General features: G+C 57.5%; 1 protein-coding gene across 9 annotated transcripts in view; it reads right to left on the bottom strand.

The window, feature by feature from the left end:
* Positions 1-24491, bottom strand: part of CACNA1B (calcium voltage-gated channel subunit alpha1 B) — a 173343-nt gene that overhangs the window by 33321 nt on the left and 115531 nt on the right. For 8 of the 9 annotated variants that reach the window (XR_012506676.1, XR_012506679.1, XR_012506677.1 and 5 more), the window contains exons 23-33: positions 24421-24480; positions 23247-23353; positions 16856-16952; positions 15525-15685; positions 14113-14250; positions 13168-13369; positions 12733-12897; positions 12375-12485; positions 11919-12002; positions 736-852; positions 389-454 (exon numbers count right to left, since the gene is read on the bottom strand). Coding sequence is in view for 5 of the 9 variants with exons in the window: in XM_074362846.1 (XP_074218947.1) it covers positions 389-454; positions 736-852; positions 11919-12002; positions 12375-12485; positions 12733-12897; positions 13168-13369; positions 14113-14250; positions 15525-15685; positions 16856-16952; positions 23247-23353; positions 24421-24480 (1308 nt within the window). In the remaining 4 variants the exon portion in view is untranslated. The remainder of the gene's footprint in view (positions 1-388; positions 455-735; positions 853-11918; positions 12003-12374; positions 12486-12732; positions 12898-13167; positions 13370-14112; positions 14251-15524; positions 15686-16855; positions 16953-23246; positions 23354-24420; positions 24481-24491) is intronic. The other variant, XM_074362848.1, reaches the window with a different exon arrangement.

Here is a 24491-nt window from a genome sequence, read left to right as displayed (position 1 = left end):
TCTGACCAGTACCATGCTCTGATACAATCCTGCTGAATTTTTTTCTTCAGCGGTACAGAATCTCCTGCAAAGGATTCAGAATCGCTGCTGGACTAGGAATCACTTGCTGCTGCCCGGCAGGCCACTGGGCACCAGGCAGACGTGCTCAAACGCTCTGCCACTGTGGGGCCAGCACTCACTCACATATGCCCCCCGGCCGCCGGACATAGCCCAGCAGAGTCCACTGAGGGCACAGCAGCGCATTCGCCCACGGGGCCCTGGTGCCTCAGTGCCCTCGTCCACACGACAGTCCTTCTGGGCACTGAGGCCATAAAGTGCTTCAGACAGCGTGTGGCTCACGGAAACGTCCGAGAGGCCGACCTGCCCGCGGCCACGAGCGCACACCCACCTGCATGCCAATGATGGCGTAGATGAAGAACAGCATGGCAATGAGCAGGCACACATAGGGCAGGGCCTGCGGAGACACGAGGGTGCAGCTCCAGGGGGGGCCGCCACACCGTGCCCCAGAGCGGGTGGCAGCCGGGCCCTGGGGCCGCACGGACCTCTGCTGACTGAAGATCCAACCCCACGACCACCATGCCCCCCACACCGGGCGACCGTTCTCACTTCCTTCACACACAAGCCACGTCATAAAACCCACCCCGGGCTTCCGCGAGCATGAAGAGGCTCTACGGTCCCAGTGGGAATTGTGCACCCGCCCCCACCCCGGAGGAGCGCAGGCCAGGCTGGCCTCACCTTGAAGGACTGGACGAAGGTCCACAGCAGGATGCGGATGGTGTAGCCCTGCCGGAGCAGCTTGATGAGCCGGGCGGCACGGAACAGGCGGAGGAAGCTGAGGTTGATGAAGTTGTTCTGCAGGGAAGAAAGGCTGCGCTCTGGCCTTTGGAACCCGCCTCCCGCAGGCCCAGGGCAGCTGCTCCCCACCCACCTATCCCCAGTCACGGTGGCCCCAAAGGAAGCGGGAAGGAGAGAGACTGAAACAGAAGGTCACGGCCTCGCAGTGTAAGCAGCAGTCAGCCACCAGGAAACCTGCCAAGAGTGAAGCTTGTCACTGCAAACCACTTCTCATGCAGCAAACCAGAGGAAGTCCCTCCATAGGGAGGGACAGAGAAAGGTTCCATGAAGCCGCTCCCTGCTGCCCGGAGGAGCCAGGAGACGCCCCGTGGCTGGGCCTCCAACACTGACTGCCTCTTGCAGGACACGGCCAAGCAGCCCAGGTGCCAGGCAGGGCTGCCTCTCCATCGAGGCCTCTGAAGGGCCCTGCCTCAGGCCTGGTGGCCATGCCCTTCTCTCCCATGAGGCCAGCAAAGCCCCTGCCTGGGACCCAGCAGAGGGCAGACACTTCCTCTGGAGAGCTGCAGGGGCCTGGAGACTGGTCACCACAGGAGCTGCAGGTGTCGGTGGTCCTGCTGCTCACCCCAGGGAAGCCACCTCTGCAATCCACAACTGGTCTCTGCTCCAGAGAACCCAAGCCACCTAGCACTGCTCCCTCACCCAAAGGGTCCGAAATCAAGCACAAAATAAACCGACAACCTCTGGACTCCGCAGACGACCTGGGAGCACCTGAGTTACCGGCACTTCCCTTTCTGGGGGCACGGCTCTGGGCAGTGTCGGCGAGGAGATGGGGGTGCTCGTGGGCCCGGGTGGCTTGCTGCCCTGTCTGCTTAGAGACCAGGTGCTCACACACAGCCTGAGAGCAGATTCCTGCCACTTTGCCACTTAAAAAATATGCAAGCAGCTCAGGCTAGACACATCGTGTTGCCAGACTCAGTGGTCAAGTACCGAGGAAAGAGAGCACAGGTGTTGAATGAGACAGCGACAGCGGGAGCGCGTGCAGGAGGCACGGGGCCTGCGCGGAGCCGCGCGCCCTCCGTCCAGGGCTGCCTGTCTGGTCCTGGCAGGGACGAGACGTTCAGTTGGAGGGATGGGTCCTGTTCCTTCCTCCAGGGACAGTGGCCTCAACCCACTCCTTGTCTGCCTCGTCTCAGGGGCTGGCACCTTTGGTTCCCCCCAGCGACTCTGGACTGTCTCTGCTGGTGAGGGACTTAGAACTACACCGAGGGGTGGCTCACAGGTTTCGAAGCACAGGGCAAGGGGATGGCTGGCAGGCACAAGGAGGGACAACTGTGGCCCAGATCACTGAGAAGGCAGCAGTGGATCCCAGGTGTGACCCTGGAGGGTGCACTCATTTCCCTGCAGCCCCTCACCCGCTTGTGCTGGGGAAGGAGAATCTCTGAGGTGGACAGGACGGAGGAGACAGGTCCACACGGGCTCTGGGGGCCCTCGGGTGAGCCAGCCGCCTCAGGAGGACGAGCACGGGGACAGAAGGGGGACTCTGTCTACAGGGCCAGGACGTCCTCCACACCAGACAGCAAAGCTCAGCTCTAAGGGAGGGGCTGCCAAGTGCCTCATCTCCCCAGGGGTCTCCACATTGAAACCACCTGCACAGGTGGGTCTGAGGGGCCAGGACCCAGAGCGGTCTGCTCAGACAGTTGGCACAGACAAGAGTATTTCCTGAAGATGCTGGGGGAAAGTACAGGCTTCTGGGTAAGAAAGAAGGGGCGGATGCCAGACCAGGCAGGAAGAGGCGCCGTTTATCCACATCCCGGCTCGTGTGAGCGCAGGACACATTCAGCCTCAGGCCCGTTTGTGGAGATTGTTCTCTCTCGGGAGGGGAGGGCGGGGTGCCAGCAGACAGACAGCCCTGGAGAGCCATGAGGATGGACGGTGACCACAGCCATGGGCGCTCCAGGCAGAGTGTGACGGGCTGAGCCCCTGGGGCTGCACCCAGGGCGGGGGCTGCCAGCACCACCACACCGACGGCATGCGGGACGGAGGGACAGCAGGCACACGGCAGCCTCCCACGGCGGTGCACGGTCACCTCTGGCCTCAGCCAGTCCTGGGAGGTGGACACGCCTGCCCTGCCCCCGAGAGTCCATGGTTTCTGTCGCACCCAGGAGCAGCTTCACCCGCCGCCAAGCCAGGCCCTTCCTTACTGCACCCCCCAGTCAGGGAAGGTCAGCTCTGCACCCCTCAATACGGCAGCTGAAGCACCTCGAGGGGACACTGGTCCCCAGGTCCACTGACAGTCAGCTTCCTCCCCCACAGGACAGAGACATTCGGACATCACACCCAGGTAGTGAGGAACACTGGGGAAAGGAATTTAAAGGTTCCCTACGCACTGTGAAACACCAGCCCACAGGGTGATCGACTGACCCCAGAACAAGACCCGCGTCTCCTGCATCCAAGAGCATCGCTGCCTCTGGTCAGAGTCGCAGCACACGGGGCCTCCCCTCAGGTTGCGCACACGCGTGCGGGGAGGTCCGGCAGTGCGTTGGACAGCTGCTCTCCCACTCAGGGGACTGACCACGGAGGGGCAGGGAGAGCGGGTGCCCCGGGTGCCCCGCACGCCGGGCAGGGATGTGCCGTGAGGGCGGGGAGGGGCGCAGAAGGGGGAGGACAGGACGGGCTGAGCACAGGTCGGGTGGAGTGAGCAGGAGCCTGTGCAGACAGAGGGTGTCGCCTGCTATTTCTGCAGCGGCAAATGGCTTTTTCTCAAAACTCAGGCTTTTCTGCCCTGATTGTGAAGCCCTGTGTCACAGACACTCAATTCCTGCAGCAGGGGTTTCAAGTGTTTGCTCCTTTACGTGAACTCCCAGTCACAGCCTCCGGTAGCCGGCTCCCGGTGGCCTGCTCTCCCCTCAGACATCCCTGAGGGCCTGGAAGGGAGCCCTGTCCACACCACCTGCTCAGTCCACACCAGCTCGCCGACTGGGGGCTCGCGTGCATCCGTGCTGTCTCCTGGGGCAGAGCCCCTCCTTCTACTCAGTCAGGCCAATGTCCCCAGGCCAGGGCCCCTAGCCAGACCCCACAGAAGGGTCCGTCCAGGAAGGCCGCCGGGCAGAGGCGAGCCCTCTTTGTCCGTGGGTGACGGAGACAAGCAGGAGGCCGGGGATGGTGCGACAGAAACCAGGGACGTCACAGGGATCAGGTCCAAATTCACATCCCACAAAACCTCCCCAGTTCTGAGCCGGTCCCGGCAGAAAGACTGCCCAGGCGCTCACCAGCCTCTCACTCAAGCCCCTTCCTCCTCTCCTGGCCCCAGGCCAGTTCCTGCGATCAAATGGTCCCTGGAGGACCTCAGAAGCCCCTGCTGGACCCAGGAGCTGGCAGGGCGCGTGAAAGGCCAGAGGGACAGGTGCAGCCGGGCTCCAAGCACGGGGTGGGGTGGGGTGGGGCGGGGTGACAGGAAACAGAGAAAGGAGAGGAGCAGGGCCAGCAAAGCAGGAGCTTCAAGAACTGTGTAAAGTCATGAAACCAACCGTTTCCTGCATGTGATGTTTTCATGGATGGGTGTTTGCGTGTTATTTACAGATTGCGATGTTTGCGCAGGAGGGCACAACATACAGACGGAGACATGGTTTTCGCATTGTATGTTGGTTGGGTGGCGTGAGTCAGCAGGTAGGTTAAGGTGAGTCACGAACAGAAACAGGAAACAAAAGAGAAAATGAGTCATCAGCACAAGCAAACACTCACACTCTGAAAATGTCACTGGAGACTTTAAGGATTTTGGTAAACTTTCTTATTTTGCTTAAAATGCATCAAATCAAAAAATTTTTTGAAGTCTGTAGATTATGCAGACAGGGGCATCGTTTGCATTCCTGTTTGTAATGCAAATCCAAAGATGACTCACAGACACTTATTTTTTTTTTATTTCCAGGCAAAGAAATCAATGTCAGTTTTACACTTGCTTGGAGTGCGTTCTCTGTGTGACCCTGGTTAAGACTATTGACCTATATCGATTTTTAAATTGGGGGTGGGAACTGACACTCATATTTTTGCCTAAGGAAAGAAAAGTGCATCCACAAAGTAACATATGAAGCGACTACAAATGGAAAAAGGAAAAAGACACCAAAAGCCACAGGATGGCTTCCTTTCATCTTTTCTCCTCCAGGCAGAGCAGGTGCAGACCCACCTCTGGAAGCACCAGTGGCCGGAGAAGCTGAGACGTCAGACCAGGCTGTTGTCAGCCCTCCTGCCAGCCCCGCCAGGCATCCAGGAGTGACGGCGGCCGCCCTCGGGGGCTTGCTGGGACTGAGGTCTCAAACATCCTCAAGCGGCCCTGCCTCGAGTGTCCAGCAGCTGAGAGACAGATGCTGGGTGATGGTCACCTGCCTCTCTGTGGGGAGGTGCCCTCAGAAGCGGCACATCTGACACTGTCTGGGCGCCCTGCCTGCCCCCCCCCACCCACCGAGGGCACCCTCTCAGAGGCACCCCCCTCTGCCCCCAGCTCCATCCTTGCAGTTGGGAGCCCAGGGCTCGGATCCCTTTATCAGGAAAACAGAGATTCCTGCGCCCAAGGAGGGGCTTCTGTCAGAAACCACCGCGGTCGAACTCCTGGGTGAGGAGCCCACAGCGAAGGGGCAGCACCTGGGCCAGCAGCCGGTGGAACAAGCGACCTTGGTTTTTTTGTTAAAATGGCAGCTTCCAGCTTTTTGCCTACATTATTCAGATCAATAGCTTTTCAAAACCATGAAACATCTCATGTAAACAAAAGAATATGCACACGTATATGTACATGCATCTGTGTATTTTAAACTAAAGTCATAAAATACCCATATATTCATCATCCAGCTTAAAAATCAGAATGTCACCATCCCTTTGGAAGCCCTTCTGGTCTCTTCTCAGCTGCGGTAACTACCCTGAACTCTCATTAATAACTGCTTTTCTTTACTGTTTTATCTCAGACTCTTAAAATGCATCCTACTTGCCTGTCTGTGGCCTCTGTGACGAATTCCACTGGACACAGCCTCCTCAGGCTGGGGCGGACTTGTGCCCTGACAGAGAGCAAGCCCTGACCCGGAAGCGCCCTGTTGACAAGGACGTTCGCCGCCGTCAATATGCCATCCTGCCGCCGCAAACCCTGGTGTACACCGTCTCCAGGCCCGCCTGCCCGACACGCTCCGGTACGCGCACCCGGGCGTGTGCCGCGCACGTGTGCCCCCCTTCCAAACCCCTCAGCAGGGTCCACACCCTCACCCACAGGCGGCATCACCAAAACGCTCGTATTCCAAACTGCAGGGTGTGAAACGACATCTCAGGGTCCTTTCACTTGGCGTTTCTTTGATTACAGACAAGGCTGAGCGTCCTTCCCTGCGGCCACTTGTGTTTTCTATTCTGTGAAGTGCTCAGCCGTCCCTTCTGCTACGTTAGAGCCCTGCACACCCTGCACACTGACCTCCGCTGGGGTCTGGAAAGCCCACCCTCCAGCCTCGCCCATGTCACTCAGTGTCGGTCCTCGAGCTCTTCTCCCTGCCGATCTCATCCGGTCTCACGGATCCGAGACTGTCCTACACACACGAAGACTCCCCGTCTTACATCACTGGCCAGGACAGACAACAGACTCAGCGTGACACGTGAAGCACAGTCTGACCGTCCTCGGCAAGCCTGTTCCTCATGCTTCTTTCAGTCAAGGACGGTCCGCTCCCCCAGGTGCTCAGAGGGAAGTCTGATGTCACTCTTGGCTCATCTTTCACACCCTCACCTGACCACCTGCAGCTCTACCCTAAAATGACTTCCAGACATGACAGTGTCCTCCTCCCCGTCCCCTGCCCCAGGGTCCCAGCTCCGCTGTCTGGCCCCGCGCAGGAACCTCGGCACATGCACACCCTCAAAGGCCAACACCACTTATGCCCGTTCCTGAGAACTTCCCCAGGCCAGAACACAAGGCCCAGGGCCCAACATTTATAAAGGGTGACCCACTTAGAAAATGACCCTCGGTGCCCCTTCCCCAGCAGCTGGTGAAAACAGCCCGGCCGCCCGGACCGTCACAGGATGAGGACGGCAGGGGACAGCCTGCCTTCCCTGCTCCCCTGCCCTCTGGGGTCGCTTCCCAGATGAACGACCTGCACCGAGTTCTCCTCTCAGGGCGTTTCCGGGCGCCCCAGGGCGTCTGGGCACCTCTGCCTGTGCCCTGCACTGTGCCCTCAACAAAGCCGCCTAGGGTACGGCCCTAAAGCCAGAGTGTGTCTGTCACCCCTCTCCACAAAAGCCTCACTCAAAAGAAGAGCCAAGTTCACTCTGACCGCGAGGCCTCGCCTGTGCGGCCACAGCGCCTCGCACCTTCCAGTACCCCTGCTGGGCCGCGCAGCCCCGGGGCCTCTGCACGTGACCCTCCACCTGCCCTGGGCTCTCCATCCCAGGGGCATCTTGTCTGAACACACAGTCCAAGCTCTCAGGGTCTCAGACGCCCCTCTCCTGCGCGGCCTTCTCCCTGGGCCAGTCCCTAACATCACTAGAATGAAGCCCCTTTCTCTTAGCACTGAGAACGGTGGAAGGCGCTGCACAAATACCTTCAAATGTATGAGCAGAGGGCTGCCATCAAACACCCTCCCCCTGTTCAAGGACTGGCCTTTCTCCGTTGCATAAACAGAAACTCTGGATCTTACACGATTCTCTCTCAGTGTGGTTGGTGCTTTGCATGTATTTTGCCTAACAAACCAGTCCGCACAGATACTCTTAAAATCGCCTGCATTTTATTCCAAGCGTTTTAAAGTTTTGTCTCTTACATGTAAGGCTTTTCATCTGTGAATGCTATGAACCGAGATCCAATCTCTGCTCTTCCCTATACTGACAACGAGCTACGCCCCCCACGGCACGGTCACACGGCACGTTTCCATGCACAGGCGAGTCTGACTCCAGGCTCCTGACGCTCGCCCTTGACTTCTCCAGCTGCTCCTGTCCCTCAACTGTCGCAGCTTTCCAGGGGGTCTGCTCGCTGGCTGGAGCGGCCTCCCTCCCACACCAGCCCCAGAACCTGACTATTAAACACCTTGGCTATTTGGCAGCCTTTCCTCTTTCCTATAAATTTTAGAAGCAGCTTGTCCAATTCCAAAGCAAAGAGCCAAACAAGCAAAAACAAAACCAAAATCATTGGTATTTTTATTGAAATTGCATCGAATCTACAGATCAGTTGGGGGGGAATGTCATCTCTAAGACATGGACACTGCTTATTAATTAACATTGTACATAACTCCATCTACTCAGGTCTTCTTTTATATCTTTCAATATTAATAATTTGCCACATAAAGATCTTGCACACATATTTTGCTAGGTGTACTGTCAGGACTGCTGATGTTGTAACGAAATGCAGCAAACTTACTCGAGTATCTTGTACTTCACAAACTCGTGAAACACTTCAATCAGTTTCAGACTATTCTAGATTTCATCCATAGATACTGATGTTATCTTTGAATAATGACAGTCTTACCTACTCCTTTTCTGGCCCTTACATGCTTTATTTATTTTTCTTGTCTTATTCATTCAGCAAGTATTCACCGAATACCCACAAAGTGTCAGGCACTATTCTAAGCACTGGAATATGGCAGCGAAGAAAACAGACAACAGCCTCTGTCCTCCTGGAACTGGCACGTGATTTACTGAACTGTTGAAATACTGTTCAGTGTTCACAGAAGTAGTGGTTACAGACGTCACTGTCCCTTTCTATTTTAAAGGGAATTCTTTCCAAATTTCACCACTACAGATAATGTTTGCACAGGGCTTTTTCGTAAATGCTCTTCATCAAGTGAATAAATCCTAGACTGCTAATCATTTTTACCGTGAATAAAACCCGAATGTCATCGAAGGTCTTTTCTGCACCTGTGACAGGATACATCGATAGTGTCCTTCGACCCGCTCACGTAAGTTACAGTGACAGACCTTCTGTTGTAGGATCTTGCTTTCCTGGCATAAACCTCGTTGTACTTCCTTCCTGTACACTGTTGGATTTGGTTTGCTTACATGTTGTTTGGAACTTTGCATCTAAGTTAATGAGTGAGTGTGGATCATGACCTTCCTTTCTTACATTCTTATTTTTTAAAAAAACTTTGGTGTCAAGATTGTACTAATCTTACATAAACAAACAGGGAATGTTCACTCTTCTTCTGTCCTCTAGAAGAACATGTCTGGGATCGAAATGACCTTTCCCCATGTTTTAGGCAGAAACCTAACATACAGGACTGTTACGACCCAGTGGTGTGAACCATGCCTGAACGTGGACCCCCAGGTAAAGAACAGGTCAGTGACTGCGCCTCGCACCTCCTCCTCTCGGTAGGTCCTGTGGGTTCTGGAGACAGCACGCACCACTGAAGAAAGACTGCTGTGACCCACTTGCCAGGTGACACAAAGCTGCTGGCTTTAAAGAAGAAGAAGGTTCTCGAGCGGATCCACGCTACAGTGTCAGTAGCCCTGCCACATGGGCCATGAGACCAACAGACCCCACAGCACTGGGAGTATCTGTGGTACCCGAGTACCCCATGGGGCCCTGGAGGCCCCACAGAGAAGTCAGTGCAGATACCTGGATTCACGTTATCTGCAGAAGACAGGAGAAGGGGCCACTCCTGGTTGCTGGGTCCTGCAGGCTGTCTGACCGTGAGACATCTGTGTCTGCGATACCAGAGCTGGTCCTCGTGAGCGCTGTGCTGCAGGCCCACCAGCAATCAGTGTGCAAGGGAGGTGCTACATCAGGGCCACACCTAAGCGAGTCCAGAGGGCACGCACACGACAGGTGGCCCAGCCCCATGCCTCTCCGCTCTGTTGCACTGTCTCTTCCTCAGCTCAACCACCCCCACACATCATGGGCTGCTTCCCAAAACTAGGAGGAAAAACTCTAACCTGGTTATGGAGGGGCTGGCTCAACAGACAGGCGCAGGCTCGGCCTTCAAGGCAGTGGTGAGGCAGAGCTCTGGGTGGTGCTCACGCACCACAGCGCAGCTGTGGGTGTGTGAGTCAGAAGAGGGTGCCCGCAGCAAGCGTGGCCAGCCCTCTGGAGGGACAGGTCTGGGGAAGAGCCACCCAGACGGCCCTGGGAATGCAGGCGTGCAGGCCTCTGCATCACGTCAGTGTCCACCAGGGCGTCCACAGCTGCAGGGGCACTAAAACCAGGTGGCCCGGGATGCAGCGAGCCTCTGTCCTCCCCAGCCCGCGCTCACACGGTCAGTCCACAAATTCGGTGACTGCGACGGCCAGGATGAAGGCTGAGCCCGGCCGACGGCTGGGCTCCTTCTTAGCAAGGCTGCCCCAGCCCGGCCACTGCTGGACACCAGCCCACTCTGAGCAGAGGCCACTTCTACGAGGACCACTTGGCGATAAGTTGCCTACGTGGGAACTTTTCACCTGAAATGGCAGTGCCGTCACCAATGGGATCACTGACATCCTGGGCGTGAGTTTGCCTCTGCCATTGCACTGCCATCAGAGATCCACCCACGTGGGACTCGATGTGACGGCAGCTCAGAGCAAGCGGACGAGTGCAAAGGAGCAGGTGACAGGACCCACACCACCCCGGAGATCACCCTGACAAAATGCTGACAGCCTCTCACAGACAAAGATAAAACGCTGGCTCAGCGAGGGACCTCGTGGGCTTGGGCTGGCGTCCTGCAAGAGGACTGCGGGTACCCGACCTGCAAAGGCCTGGGTCCAGGAGACCAAGGCTGAAGGCAGAGGTGCCCTCTCACCACCACTCCAGGGGCCCCATGTGGACTCTGTGCTCATCACCCCCACAAATTTCAGTCAGGCGAACCTCTGGTCCTGGCTCAAAGGAGTGGGGAAGGCTTCCACTATGGAAACCGAAGGCCATGGTGGCCGTGTCCCTCTGGCTTCCTCAGCACCCCTGGGCTGGCCCGGGTGCTGGATGAGGCCCTGCAGGGGGAAGTCTGTCGGAGTCGGGGGTCACGGGGCCTTTCTAGATGTTCCCAGGACCAGTCTGAACAGGGCCTGGACCACAAGGGAGCCAGCAGCACAGGGTGTGGCCACACAGCAGGAGGAGCTAGGTCACCTCATGGCCATAGGTGGGGGCGCAGGGGCAGAGCAGGACGGCATGGCGCACATCACCACCTCGGCAGCAGGTGCTCTCACCACCCTCCCTCCAAGATCGCGACCAGCACCGCCCTACAGACGAGCGAAGTGACCCACCGAGGTAAGGGCAGAGCCGAGCAGAGCCGGGGCCACGAACACACACCCTGCACCCTGAGTGACCCGTGCTGACGGCACCACCATCCCTCCATCCCCAGCAGCGCACTTCCCTGCACTCAGGGCACACCCAGGGGCCCTCAGCCCAGGACCGATGGGCACAGTGGTGACAGCTCCAAGGCGTAGCCCACCCCGTGTCCGGAGCCGCTGGGGACAGACCACTGCCCCCGACGCCTGGCTGGAGTCACAGCCACACCCCACGCCTCCCCCTGCAGGTTGTGCCTTGGAACACGTCCTGAGAAATAACTTGTACAAGGACCTACCTCAGTGCTGCTTCTAGAGAATCCAGCCTGAGACAAGTGAGTGTGGATCTGCCATTAAATTCTAATGCAGTGCGCTGTGCCAACACGCCTGTGACTCACGCTCTCTGAGATCTGCTGAGACAAGCTCGTGCTCCAGGACTCAGTCAGGTCTTAGATGCAATCCACACACTTCGACAAGAACGGGCATCTCCAACGGGTGATCACACACACACACACAATATAGACGTGCGTGTGTATGTATGTGTAAAACAAACCTCACACTTTCACATACTCTAAACTCTTGCTGGTTTGAGTGTGTATGTTTCCAGTGCCCGCTGTTAGACATGCACACGTCGGACACAGACACGCTCAAAAGAGCCTCGTCTTCCTGGCCAGTCGTTACCAAGGAGCTCCCAGGTGGTTCTCAGGCCCCCAGTCTGGAAGACCTTTGGGAACCAATTTTTTATCCAACAAAAAAGCATTTGCCGGGGCAGCACCCAACCCTGACTCCACCTCTGGGGAGGAGTTCCCATCTGACCCATCGGGGGCCCGGGAGCTCCCACACGAGGAGAAGCTGATGCGGGCAGGGCCTGGAGATGCGAGGGCGCGCTCTCTGGAAGGGAACCACTGGGGACAAGAAACGCTACTTACCGCAATCTCTGTTACTAAAATATCAGTAATACTTCCCAACACAGTGACAAAGTCAAAGATATTCCAGGCATCTCTGAAATAGTTCTAGAGAGAAAGGAGGGCAGTTAGTGCTGGTGGCTGACGAGGGCTCTGCCAGGCAGGGGGTGCAGAAGGTGGGCCCTCACCAAGAAGGGGCGAGGGGACAGACCGGCCACCCCGGTGGGAGAGCACAGGGCCGGTGCGGACAGCACAGCCAGGCACGCAGCAGCTCGGGGCCTAGGCGGGGGCAGAACTGGGAGTGGACTCAGCCCCACCTGCCGCCAGGACTGGGGTGAGAGGGGTGCGTGGGACTCAGAGCAGCCCCTTCCCCAGGGCCCTTGCAGGGTCACGTGTGCTCTGTGGGCTCAGGGACTCTCCAGCTCCAAACTGTCCCCGGAAGGTCCCCCAGCAGAGGCCCAGAGTGGGCGGAGGGCGTACCAGCACCCCAAAGGCGACGATCTTCAGTGCGCACTCCATGGAGAACATGGACGTGAACACCACATTCAGGCACTTCAGCATCAGCTCGTACTCGTAGGGCGCATCGTAGAACTGCCGGGGGAAGGGGGGCCGTCAGCCACGGGCGGGGCTGCCTGCGCCACCTACCCCACCCTCCACCCCACTGGGAACCACGACGGCCTCCCGTCAGCTCAGCGGGCAGCCCGCTGCTCTGCCCGCAGCCCACCTGGGCTCCCTCCACAGGCGTCCACACTGACAGTCTGCGAGTGGCACCCGCACAGGCCGTCGGGTGCGGACCCTCCCCCCGCCGGCACCCGCAGCCTGCGTGCTAGGCCCACACCTTCATCATCAGCACCACCGTGTTGAGGGCGATCATGGCCATGATGAAGTACTCAAAGGGCGGCGAGACCACGAACGTCCACGTCTTGTACTGGAAAGACTGCTTGTTCTGGGGCATGTACCGCGTCAGGGGTTTGGCGCTGATGGCAAAGTCGATGCAAGCCCTCTGCACGGGGGGGAAGGAGCACCGAGGGCTCAGACACGGTGGCGGCCCCTGCACACCACCTGGCCCCTCGGCCACACAGAGCCCAACAAGAGGAGGCCTCTCCCAGGCCTCCCCACAGCCACACACGGTCCCTCCTGCCCCCGTGCAGGCGGCAGCGGCAGTCAAAGCCCACCCAATAACGAGTGACTCCCACGCAGAAGGGGCCCCATGGCCCTGCCCACGCTGCCCCCAGGGGAGCTCACGTGCAGGCGGAGCAGGAGGGCCACCCACCTCGTTCTTCTCCAGGCTGCACTCAGACATCACCTTGTCCCCCTGCTCCTGGAAGGTGATGATGATCAAGGCCACAAAGATGTTGACAAAGAAGAAGGGGAAGACCACGAAATAGACCACGTAGAAGATGGACAGCTCCATGCGGTACCCGGGGCTCGGGCCCTGCTCCTCGTAGGTGGCATCCACCGAGTGCTTCAGCACCCTGGGCCAAGAGCAAACGCCAAGCGTCAGGGGAGCCCGTGAGGACACAGTCCTGGGAGAGCCAAGAGCTGCATCACGAGTGAGGCTTCTCCACAGCGCAGCCCAGGGACGGCGCTGCCATGCTGTGGGCCCCTGCCCGCTCCCCAGGACTACCGTGTCTGCTGGAGGCACGCTGCCTCCCCACAGGGCTTGTACTCAGGGCTGGGAGAGGACCTCCAAGGGGAGGCCTCCGGGTGCCGAGGTCTGAGCCTCAGGAGGACAGGTGGAAGAGGAGTCCTGCCCTGCCCTGCTCACTCCCACCTCACGCCAGGTCCCTGCTCACACCCAGCTCCATCTGTCTTCCGAAAGCCCCGGGCTCAGCAGGGCCCCTCGGCAGAGTGCCGATCCTACCTTCCGAGGGGTGGTCCTCTGAGCCCCAGAGGAAGCTCGCTGCCACCCAGTGTGGCACTGGACACACACGTCCCTCGGGCTCCCCTAACAGAGGCCAGCGGGCTGGTGAAGAGCCCCACCTTCCCTCCGGCCTCTAGCCGCTGGAAGCGGGCTCCCAGGAGCCGCTGCTGTGCTCCCGGCTGAGTCTCCTCCTCCTCCCCGGCCGCCCACGCCGGGAGGGCAGGGCCGCGCCTCACCTGACAGCACAAGAGCCCAGGGCTGCCTGCTCCGTGGTGCCCGTAGCATGAGCCTCCCTGTCCCGGCCGCCCCTCTGCTCCAGCCTGACGCGCCACGAGGAGCCAGACGGACACTCACATGGGCCAGCCTTCCCCCGTGGACACCGTGAACAGAGTCAGCAGGGCCCAGAGCACGTTGTCGTAGTGGAAGTCGTATTTCTTCCACTGTCGGGGCTGAGCTTCCACTTCGTCCTTCTCGTAGTCCAGATACTGGCCCCTGTGGACGGGACACAGAGGAGGTCAGAGGTTAAGGACAAAGGATGCAAGCAAACACACGTGTCTACGGTCCACTGGCCTCTGAGAAGGGTTGTCCATTCAGTAGAGAAAGAACAGTCTCTTCAACAGACGGTGCCGAAACTACTGGGTCTCCACACGCAGAAAACACGAAAGTGGACGCCCACCTCACTCCACACATGACGATTAACTCACGGTGGATCAAAGACCTACGCTGAGAGTAAGAGTTACAGCTAACAGGCTCTTAGAAGAAACCACAGGGGCCTCAGATTTGGGAATGGGGTCTTAGATATGACACCAAAATCACAAGCAAACAAAAGGGATGAACTGGACTTCAGCAAAATATAAAGTTTTCGGGCTACAAAGGACATCGTCAACACAGAGAAGGGGACAACATACTGAAAATCGTCTATTTGGCAAGGAACTCGTGCCAGGAATATACAAGCAACTATTTCAGTCAGTTATTTAAAAAGACAATTAACCCAATCAAAAAATGGGTAAAAGACTTGAGCAGACATTTCTGCAAAGAAGACAGACAAATGGCTAATATGCACATGAAAAGGCAGCTGACATCATGAGTCACCAGGGAAATGCGAATCAAACCACAGTGAGATACCACCTTATACCGACCAGGATGGCTATAATTAAATTTTTAAAAGGAAAATAACAAGTGTTGGCAAGAATGTGGAGAAATCAGAACCCTCAGAACTGCTGGGGGAAATATAAACTGGTTCGGCCACTTTGGAAAACAGTCTAGCAGTTTCCGAAACTGTTAAACAGATTCGGCGTACAACACAGCAGTTTCCTTTCTAGGTACTTTCTCGAGAGAAATGAAGACACCTACCCACCGAAAGAATTCACAGCAGCAGTGATCGTGACACCCAAAATGTGGGAACAACCAACAGGCAGACGGATAAATAAAGCACGGTCTAAGCACAGAAATGGTCCCATCTGACCCCCAGCGGGAATGAAGCACTGCGACGGCCACAGCAGGATGAACCACAAGAACGCCACGCTGAGTGATGTGAGGCAGACAGAAGCCACACACTGTGACTCTGTGCGCATGGAACGTCCAGAGCAGCGTCCACGCCGGCTCCCCCTCGCCCGAGCCCCTCTCCAGCCCCTCCGACGGCTCTGGTGCGGGGCAGGGCTCACAGCCGCGGGGAAGCGGTTCCAGCCTGGCGGCCCCTGACCCCGACCAAGCCTGGACCTCCCACGAGCCCCCTGAGGAGGGCACAGAGCCCCGCCCCGCGGTACCTGCAGTCCCGTTCCAGCTCCTTGGACTCGTCCGTGCAGTAGAAGAACTTCCCCTTGAAGAGCTGCACAGCAATGACAGCGAAGATGAACATGAAGAGCATGTAGACGATGAGGATGTTGAGGACGTTCCTCAGGGAGTTCACCACGCAGTCGAACACCGCCTGGGGGTGAGGGGGCCGTGAGCGCTTGGGCCTCGCCCGCAGGAAGGATCTGCACCGGGGCCCAGCGGCCCTGGTGTGGGAAGCCGCCTGCCACCACGGACCCTCTCAGGAGGCCCTCCTGGGCCAGGTGGAGTGGGCAGGTGGACTGGACGCCAAGGAGAACCCGATGCTGCGGGTCTGGGTCAGGACGAGGGGCCGACACGGAGGGAGCGGGCAGGTTGGGGCTGCCCCTCGGTGGGAACGGGGTGGGGCAGAAGAGCCGCGATGCTGTGACTCACAGCCCCGGAGACGCCCTCAGCCTGCGCTGGCTGCGCACAAAGGCGGACCCACAACCGTCTCCTGAGACCACCAGGCACACTCCAGACACAAGCAGCTGCCGTGGCAGGGCAGCCCCTGCCCACCGGCCCGGTGTGCACCAGATCCAAGTCCCCACCTGACCCGAAGGCCTCTGGGCCCCCCGGGCCCCCCACACCCGCCCCCTCACACGGGCGCTAAGCCAGTGGCCTCCTGCAGCCCACACGTTGCTCCCTGTCTCCGCGGCCTGCACCTCCAAGCCGCTCCTAACACTTCACTGCACACAGTTTTGGAGGATTCAGTGAGCTCCAGCACAAGCTCAAGGACTGTGAGACTGCAGCACACCTCCGAGGGCTAAGGTCTGCACTCCCTCCTCGGCCAGGATCTCTGCCACCCCCACACTTCAGGGCCTCCCTGGAACCCCGGCCCTCCCTGCATCTCCCCTGACCTCACCCTCTCAGCAGCCCTTCCTCCCTGCACCGCAGCTGTGAGGACAACACTGTGCCCCCCCACCTCCGTGCCCCTGTGCGGAGGATAAGCTCTCCCTGGGGGAGGGTCACAGAGCTGAGAGCCCACCCCGCTCACGCAGCCCAGCCTCCCCTCAGCTCTGCTTGTCCAAACGCCACATGGGAAGCTGCTGTGGGCCAGGCCAGCTACAGGTACACACATGCACACACTGCTGACATGCACAGCACACGTGTGTGTGCACCCACCCCACGCCCACATGTACACACGTGCACCTCATACGCGCATGTGCAACTCATACGTGCATGCACACCACGCATGAACACACAATGCACGCACATACGCAGCACACACACACCTACATGTGTGTGTGCCCACACACCCCCCCAAAGCCCCCGTCCGAGTGCTCACCTTGAGCTTGGGCAGCCGCTTGATGGTCTTGAGTGGCCGCAGCACACGCAGGACCCTCAGGGACTTGATGGTGTTGATGTCTTTCCCTTTGGAGCCTCTAGAAGGGAGAAGCCACACATGCGGGCAGGCAGCACGCACACGTGTGCCCCGGTCCCACAAAGCCTGCTGGCGTTTTGTCTCCGGCCCCGAGCAGAGGACCTGGGAATGGAGGGCCTTGGCCCTGCAGGCCCCAGAGGCCCCCGTGTCTCCTGCTGCAGCTGCCGGGCCAAGGCCGCACGTGAGTGGAAGAGGGCTGGGGCAGGTCAGCAGCACCTGGAGTGCAAGGGAAGCTGAGCTTCCAGACCCCCGTTCTCCCCGCCCACGTCCTCCACCCCCACACCAGCTCAGCCACCAAGCTGAGACCAGCAGCAGGAGTAAAGAGGAGGGAGGGGCTGCACCAGGGCCGCAGAGCAGCCCGGGCCAGCACTTAAGAGCCCGAGAGCCATGCACCACCACATCCTTCAGGTGCTGGAGCTTCTAGAAGGGCTGGTCTCTCCAGCCTCTCACTCCTGGGAGAGGGAGGTAGCGGGGACACATCCGGGTCTGCCCTCCTCTCTCAGCTGCCCTGACACTCCTCCAAGGGACATGAAACTGACAGAAAGGGGGAGGAAGGCCTGGAGGGAGGGAGGGAGGGAGGAGAGTAAGAAAGAGACCAAAGTCGGTGAGTACAGAGGCAACGCAAGAGACGGGAGTGGACAAAGAAAGGATGGTGAACCAAGGGAGAGAGGGAGGGAGGGAGAGAGGGGGAAAGAGCCACAGAGAGACAGAGAGAAGCAGAAATCAAGGAAGGGGCAGACAGGTGCCAGCTGAACCTGGCCCTGGCCGGCGGCCTCTGCAAGGATGCAGTCCCCGGGCACAGCAGCCGCTGACCTCCAGCACCCCTGACCAGAGCTCGGGCAGGGCAGAGACCAGGAGTGCAGCGCTCTGCGCTCTGGCAACGCTGGAGGACAGGTCTGCAGACAGTTAGGCACTCTCAGAAGGAGACTTTCTGAGTCCCGTTTCTTGCATCTCCTCATATCTAGAAAAGCACTGAAATCACGAATGGAGACATCTGCTCCTCGTGACTGGGAGCGACCTTCTGCCAAAACGTGTGCTTGCCTGCAGGAAACCCCCTTCACTAAAATCGTACATAACCCTGAGTTTCCCCCACCTCTTTGGAGCAGCTCTTCAGAGCTGTCTGCGAGGCTGTCTCCTGGGCTATCATCCTCATTTTGCCCTCAAATGTAACCCAACTCACAAGATCGTGCATTTTTTTCCAGTTGACACAGGAAAATCCAGGCAGGGGGAGGGCTGGTGAGGAAAACTCCCGGCACCAGAGCAAGCCCTGAAGTCCACGACCGCAGGCCCAGGTCAGGGCCCTCGCACGGGAGGCAGAGCCGGCCCAGGAACCGTCAGACTGTGGGGCTGGTCCTCCCACCAACCCGAAGCAAGGGCAGGGGTTTGCAGGGAAGGTCTCCTGAGAGGCCTTCACAGGCTTCCTATGAGGAGGCCACGCCCCATTTGGGGGGTGGGGGCAGCGGCTGCCAGCTCAGAACTGAGGGCCCAACCCCATCCTGCTCACATCCCCCAAGTTCCCCAGGGGCCTGCACGTGGGCGAGGGGCAGGGCCTCAGTGGTCTTCCCGGGGCACCAGCCAAGCTCTGGGAGACTGAGCTGCAAGGCCCAGGCAGTTCTGTCGGGAGAAGAGAGCTTGGGTGTCCGGCCCCTGCTGCTCCCCCAAGACCCACCCAAGGCCTACACTGCAGAATCTGGTGACACTCCCCTTGAAACACCAACCTCCCCTCCCAGGCGGGAAAACCCAGCCTCCAGACGGCCCCTCAGCTGCTTCCACCCATCATACCTGGGTTTACTGGTCAGACTCATGACACTCGGCTGCAAACTCTGCCAGCGAAAAAGAAATCACTTAGGATGATGGCTGACCCTGTCTGGCGCCTTGTGAGCTCTTTGGAGGCAATCTAACGTAACATGCTGGGAGAAAGGGCTTAGATGGGCATTAAGTGGGATCAAAGTCTACAGATAAACTCTTAGCCACAATTATACTTCATGGTATGTGTTCCAAGAAATAGCTTCCAAAATCTTCCTTGTAACTTGAAACTTTAGAGTTCTGCTAAGTTAAATTAAATGATATAAATTTAGTTCCTTCTGAGATTGTCATCATCAGAATTGAGGCTCACACTAAATGGACTGAACTTGGGTCCCAGGGAAATTCCCTGGCTAACTTTCATGCAAGGGCAGCGGCAAGAGAATCCATAAAGGCTGGGGCACGTGTGGATGGAGTCCGTTCTGCTTCTGCAAAAAGTGACCCCTCATTGCCAGACTTTTGCCACCCGGATGTTCTTGTAACGTGGCCAGTCTGCTACTGCATCAGAGAAATTAAGATAGATAAACAATAGCTGTAAATAAAGACAAGACAGTTGGGACTGTGGGAGACTTGTGCTGGCTCCGTGGCGAACCCCAATTGTTGGTCTCTGTACTCCTTTGCCCAACACAGTACCATTCAAAGGACTCAAATTATGTATAGACATTGGTGGGGAGACTTTTACAAATGTGCAAAAACAGTATGTAAGATGATTGTAATTTTTATGACTTTGTGTTTAAAACATTGCTGGTTCTTCAACAATTTTCCATATTTAAAGAGATCTTTTCTCTTAAGCTATCAATAATTCGCTTAAGATATACCTTTGTGAACAAAGATGGAACATTTACTATTTCTTCCTACCCGATCCCTCCAGAATTCAGAAAATGTCAGTGGGTATTCTTATTCTCATGACAATGTATTTATTTGCATAAGTTCAGTAAGAATCTGTTCTCCTTGTCACAGGACACAATCGGAAACACCGGCTGCACTACCACAGCTTAACTGAAAACCTGATGGTCACGACCTTGGACCGGTTTCCTGGCTTTGAAGGCTTCCGGAGAGTTCAGTCTGAGACTCCTTATGAAAAGTTTCAACAAAGCAACCTCAAAAGCACTTAAATGATCAGTCACTCTTCTTGCTGCATTTATATAAATAATCGGGCCAAGTTTAATACAAACAAACTAGTTTTACTGTGGCTATCGGTGGTAAAAAAAAAAAAAAAAAAACTGGGGTATTGTAGAGAGAAAAGCTATGTTTGCCCCTTTATAGGTATTGTCTTTGATGTTCTGAAAACTGGACTGGATTCCGAATGCTTCCGACTTTTCTCAAATATTCTGGCTAAGACCCACCACGCTAGTGTCTCCAGCTTCTCTCCCACTCCTCTGACTTGGAATCTGTCAGAACAAAGACTGCCCTTAATCCCCTTGGAAGGGACTGTCCAGGTTCCCCTCACGACCCAGGTGGCAGCCAAAGTTCAGGGGCCTGAAGCCTAGATGCACGTCGTGCAACTGACACTACCCTCCAAGTCAAATCAATGAGGAAGAGAGGCAGCTGACAGCTTCCAGGCAGACTCCACGTGGCAACTCCTCCCGAAACCACCCTTCTCCCGCCCTTTCCCACACTAGCACGGAAAGGCAACCCCGCATCTTTATCTCCCAGGCCATTGCTGACGGGGTTAGCTGTTCAGACTGCTGGATTTGTCACTGACAATCCTGACCTGCCATGACCACCTAGATTGGACTTGTCCACACTCCCTCGGAGAGCACACCCGCAGCACCCGTCTTTGCAAGGCGCTCGGGAAGACTCTCTATCTCAGGCAAGCACGTTCTCTTCCCACGAGTGTTAAAAATCCGACCGAACCCCGGCTTAAATGGGTAAACAGAGCAAACCCTGTGAACAAGCCCACTGCCTTGTTAGGAGTGAGCACGCATGAGAACACGACCAGAAACCTCTCCTTCACTCCTGGAGACATTGCAGATTTCCCTGCTACGACGTCAGCTGCCCAGCAAAGACCCTGAGACTCCCTGGCCAAGGTTGGTCCCCATGATTGGACGGACAGCCCTTGGTTATCTTTAGCTGAGCGAGAAGCAGGCTCCGCTGTGGCCAACCCACCTAGAAGAGAGACCAGAAGGAAAAGAAGGGGCAGGGCACGCACATTCAAGGAATGACACAGCGATTAGCACCGAAACGGTGGAAGACGCAACTCCCTGTGGACCCGGAGGCTCAAGACAGCGGGAGATTTGACTTCCAGTAGACCTAGGGCTTCACTGTGTGCTCACTGCGGCCCGTCAGCATGGTAAATGGCACCCCCGCCAGTGCCAGGACAGCTTCAAGGCTGACCATGGAAGGTCAGCACGTGGGTGTGGTGGCGGGATTCCTGGGAAGCCCAGCCCCTTCCCCAAGGTAGTTGGAATAACCCTCCCACCTGTTAGCATATGAGGTCACTGAGCTGGGAAAAACCAGCCACCCCGCACTGCATGGGCCCTCTCTCTGGTCTGAGACCGCCTGCACTCTGTCTACAGAGTGAGTAACTCTCTGAACAACTCTGCTTGCACTCAACTGTGGCTCACTATTGAGTTCTTTCCTGGCAAAGCCAAGGACCCACACTTGGCAGGGTGCGTCCCAGGGACTCGGCCAAGGTCTGGGACGTGGCCCTCCTCTCACCCCACCCTCATTATTCCTGTATCAGAGTGACACTTCTGGGGAAGCGGAAACCCAGTCACCCTAGGTCACTGAGCAAGCTCCTTGGCTTAGAAGGGTGACTTCTTCAACGGGGTCTTTCTCTGACTGGCTTGGTCTTTGGGCCCACTGTGCCAAATATGCCCCACACATTAGGAATTGCCCTGTTACTAATCCCCCTGGCATGTTCTTTACATTCTCTCCAAAGCTTCAAGTGCGCGTTTGCAGCTGATGACCATCAAGCAAATAGTTTCTGGACTGTCAGAAAAGAAGTGAAGAAAATGACCAACATGTAAGGATTATGAAGCTGTGAACACCAGGGATTCGGCAGAAGCATCACGACCCATGGATGCCAAGCCAAAGACTGGCAAAGCGGCCAAAACTGCAGAGCAGCGGCTGAGCGGCACTGACACTTCAAATGATGCTCACATCTCAGCTAAGCTGACAATCTGATCAAAGGAGAAAACTATTTTTTTTCAATGGAGGGGGAGGAGAGGAAAAGGAGGAAGGAAGAAGAGGAAGGGGGAGGGGGAGGGCAAGGGGAGGGAGAAAGAAGACAGGAGGAGGAGGAGAAATAAATCACATGATTTGTCCCCAGGACACCAAACCAGGCCTTAATCGCAGGTTCAGTCTTTACCAGGAATGGAATTTCTGGAATTTCCCAGTCAGCACCAGTGAGGTAAACTGGCCCCCCAAAATCCTTTCTTCTCTTCTGTCAGCCTCCTTGTCCCCCCTTCACTATAGGAGCCTCCTGCTCTGCGCAGCTCCAGCACGTGCAGCCTTTCTGCTAACTACATGGGACGCTGCCTGACCCATCGACCACTGAACAAATCCAACAAGAGCTTCAGATTTATTCAATGGAATTTTGTTTGTTTGTTTTTTTAACAATACAGGGCCAGTTAAGAGCCCCAGGGGAGATGCTGGGCATTTCAGGGAGGCCTGTGTGGAAAGGAAAGAGAGGAAAGAAAGCCAGAGAGGAGACCTGTTGGAAAGCGCCTCAGGATGTCCGACATCCTGGCAGCCTGGGGCCCCCACTGCCCTCCAAGCACGTGTCCCGGCCTCCAGCACTCGGTCAGAAGCCTGCTCGGCCCCAGCCCCCAACCCGGCCCCCAGAGGCCAGGCGGGGACACGTGGCCTGGGGACAAGGCTTCTGGCAGCATGCAGCCCGGATGGTGGAGGAAAATGAGCGAGGGAGGTGATGAAACAGCCCACGACGGGCTGCTGGTGTGTTGTGATGTGGGGTAGTGTGAGGGGACGGAAGGGAGGCATTACCCCATGAAGCTCCTACCGAGAGTCCAGCAACAGGAGACAAAGAGAAGACAGTCAGTGAGGAGGCCTCCGGGCGAAGCCCCGCCAGCACCCTCCCCGTGGGCTCAGGAAACGTGGCCCCGGCCCTCAGTATCTGTGTCCACCTGGGGTCTTCCTTGTCTCAGGTTCTCACCCTACAACGTGCCCAGTACCCACCCGAGACCTGCCTCGCCCACGCCACGCAGGCCTGAGGCAGCAGATCAGGCTCACCCCAGGAAGGCTCGGAAAGGAGCCGAGCCAGCCCCACCCACTCTGGCTGAGCGAGCCATGCGGCCCCGGTGAGGGCACAGGAAGTTGTTCTGAAGGGCCCCGGAGGCAGACACGACAAGTCAGAGGCCTGCCCGCCCCAGTCCAGAAGTACAGGGTACGTCAGGGACAAACAGCCCCACGCAGAGAGGACAGAGCTCCAGAGAGGCCAGGCAGGATGGCGGGGCCTTCCTCCCTCACCCCTGCTCGTCGCGGCCCAGGGGACTGAGGGCAGCGGAGTCAGAGCAGACGGGGTACTTACGAGAAGGCAAAGGCCACCAGGGCCCCACTGACCACAATGAAGTCCAGGATATTCCACAGGTCCCGGAAGTAGGCACCAGGGTGCAGCAGCAGTCCCAGATCGATCATCTTAAGGGGAACAACACACGTTAGGGCCCGGAATGTTTCAGAAAAGGGAGGCAAGGTCAGGGCCCAGAGATAAGAGGGTGGGAGATGATAAATTTAAGATGACTTCCAAAAGGGGGAAAAGGACATGCCCAGGTCACATGCTATCAGGGGAGGGGACAAGCCCAGGTCACGCCCTGAGAGCCTCACTGGCCTTTGGGTCTCTGTGTTGTTGCCCTAAATGACCCTGCAGGGTCATGACTGGCTGCGCTTCTGCCAGGGGCCCCCATTCCCCCGGGTCTGGACTGAGACCCTCCTCCGCGCCCGGGAGCTCACTCCCCCCACGACCCTGGGGGTCCTCGGTGCAACAGGAGGAAGTGCTGGTGGACTGCGCCCCTCCTCAAGGGGTGGCTTTTGGCAGGCACATTAGTCCCTAGGCCTCAGTATCCTGGCTTGTGAAATGGAGTAACGTCTCCCCCAGGACTGCAGCCACAAAGAGAAGCCACCTGAGCCTCACGCCTGCACACCGGAACCGCCCCGCGCTCAGAGCCTGCACGTGTGTGCACGTTCGATCGCACGCACACAAGCCTGCGCAGACACGCACAGGGCGCTCGTTAGACGTGGATGAAGAACGAGCCCGTCACATCCGGAGACAGAAGCAAAGGTCACAGCGACATGGCTGGCTCTTCATCTAAGACTCAGCGCCCACCTGCCGTGGTCTCTGGCCCTGAGGCCACTGCCCTCTGCCCAGCTGCCAGCCCTTCAGCTCGAGGGACCGAGGGCGGGGCTGAGCTCAGGCCTGCACTTTAAGGGAGGCCTGTCCCCCTCGGTCAACAGGCCTCATTAGCAGGCAGTGGAGACCAGGGACAGCCCTGTGAGCTCCGAGGCTGCCGGAGCTGCAGTGAGTCCGTAATGAACGAGGGCCTCCATGAGACACAGCCTCCACCTGCAGCGCGTGTGCCCCCGGCACCGCACATGAGTGTGCCTCTGTCGCCGAGCACACAACAGGGCACGCTCACCCACGCCTTCCTAGGAGTTCACGGGCTCCCCACCCAGCCCACTCTAGGTCACCAGGCAACCACATATCTGACCTTTATCACCATCTCAAAGGTGAAGACGCCTGTGAAGATGTAGTCCATGTACTTCAGAGCCTGGAACCAAA

This window comes from Camelus bactrianus, chromosome 4 (assembly GCF_048773025.1).
Source record: "Camelus bactrianus isolate YW-2024 breed Bactrian camel chromosome 4, ASM4877302v1, whole genome shotgun sequence".
Classification (NCBI taxonomy): Eukaryota; Metazoa; Chordata; class Mammalia; order Artiodactyla; family Camelidae; genus Camelus; species Camelus bactrianus.
The sequence above is the reverse complement of the archived record's forward strand: the minus strand, read 5'-3'. Positions and strand labels throughout refer to the sequence as shown.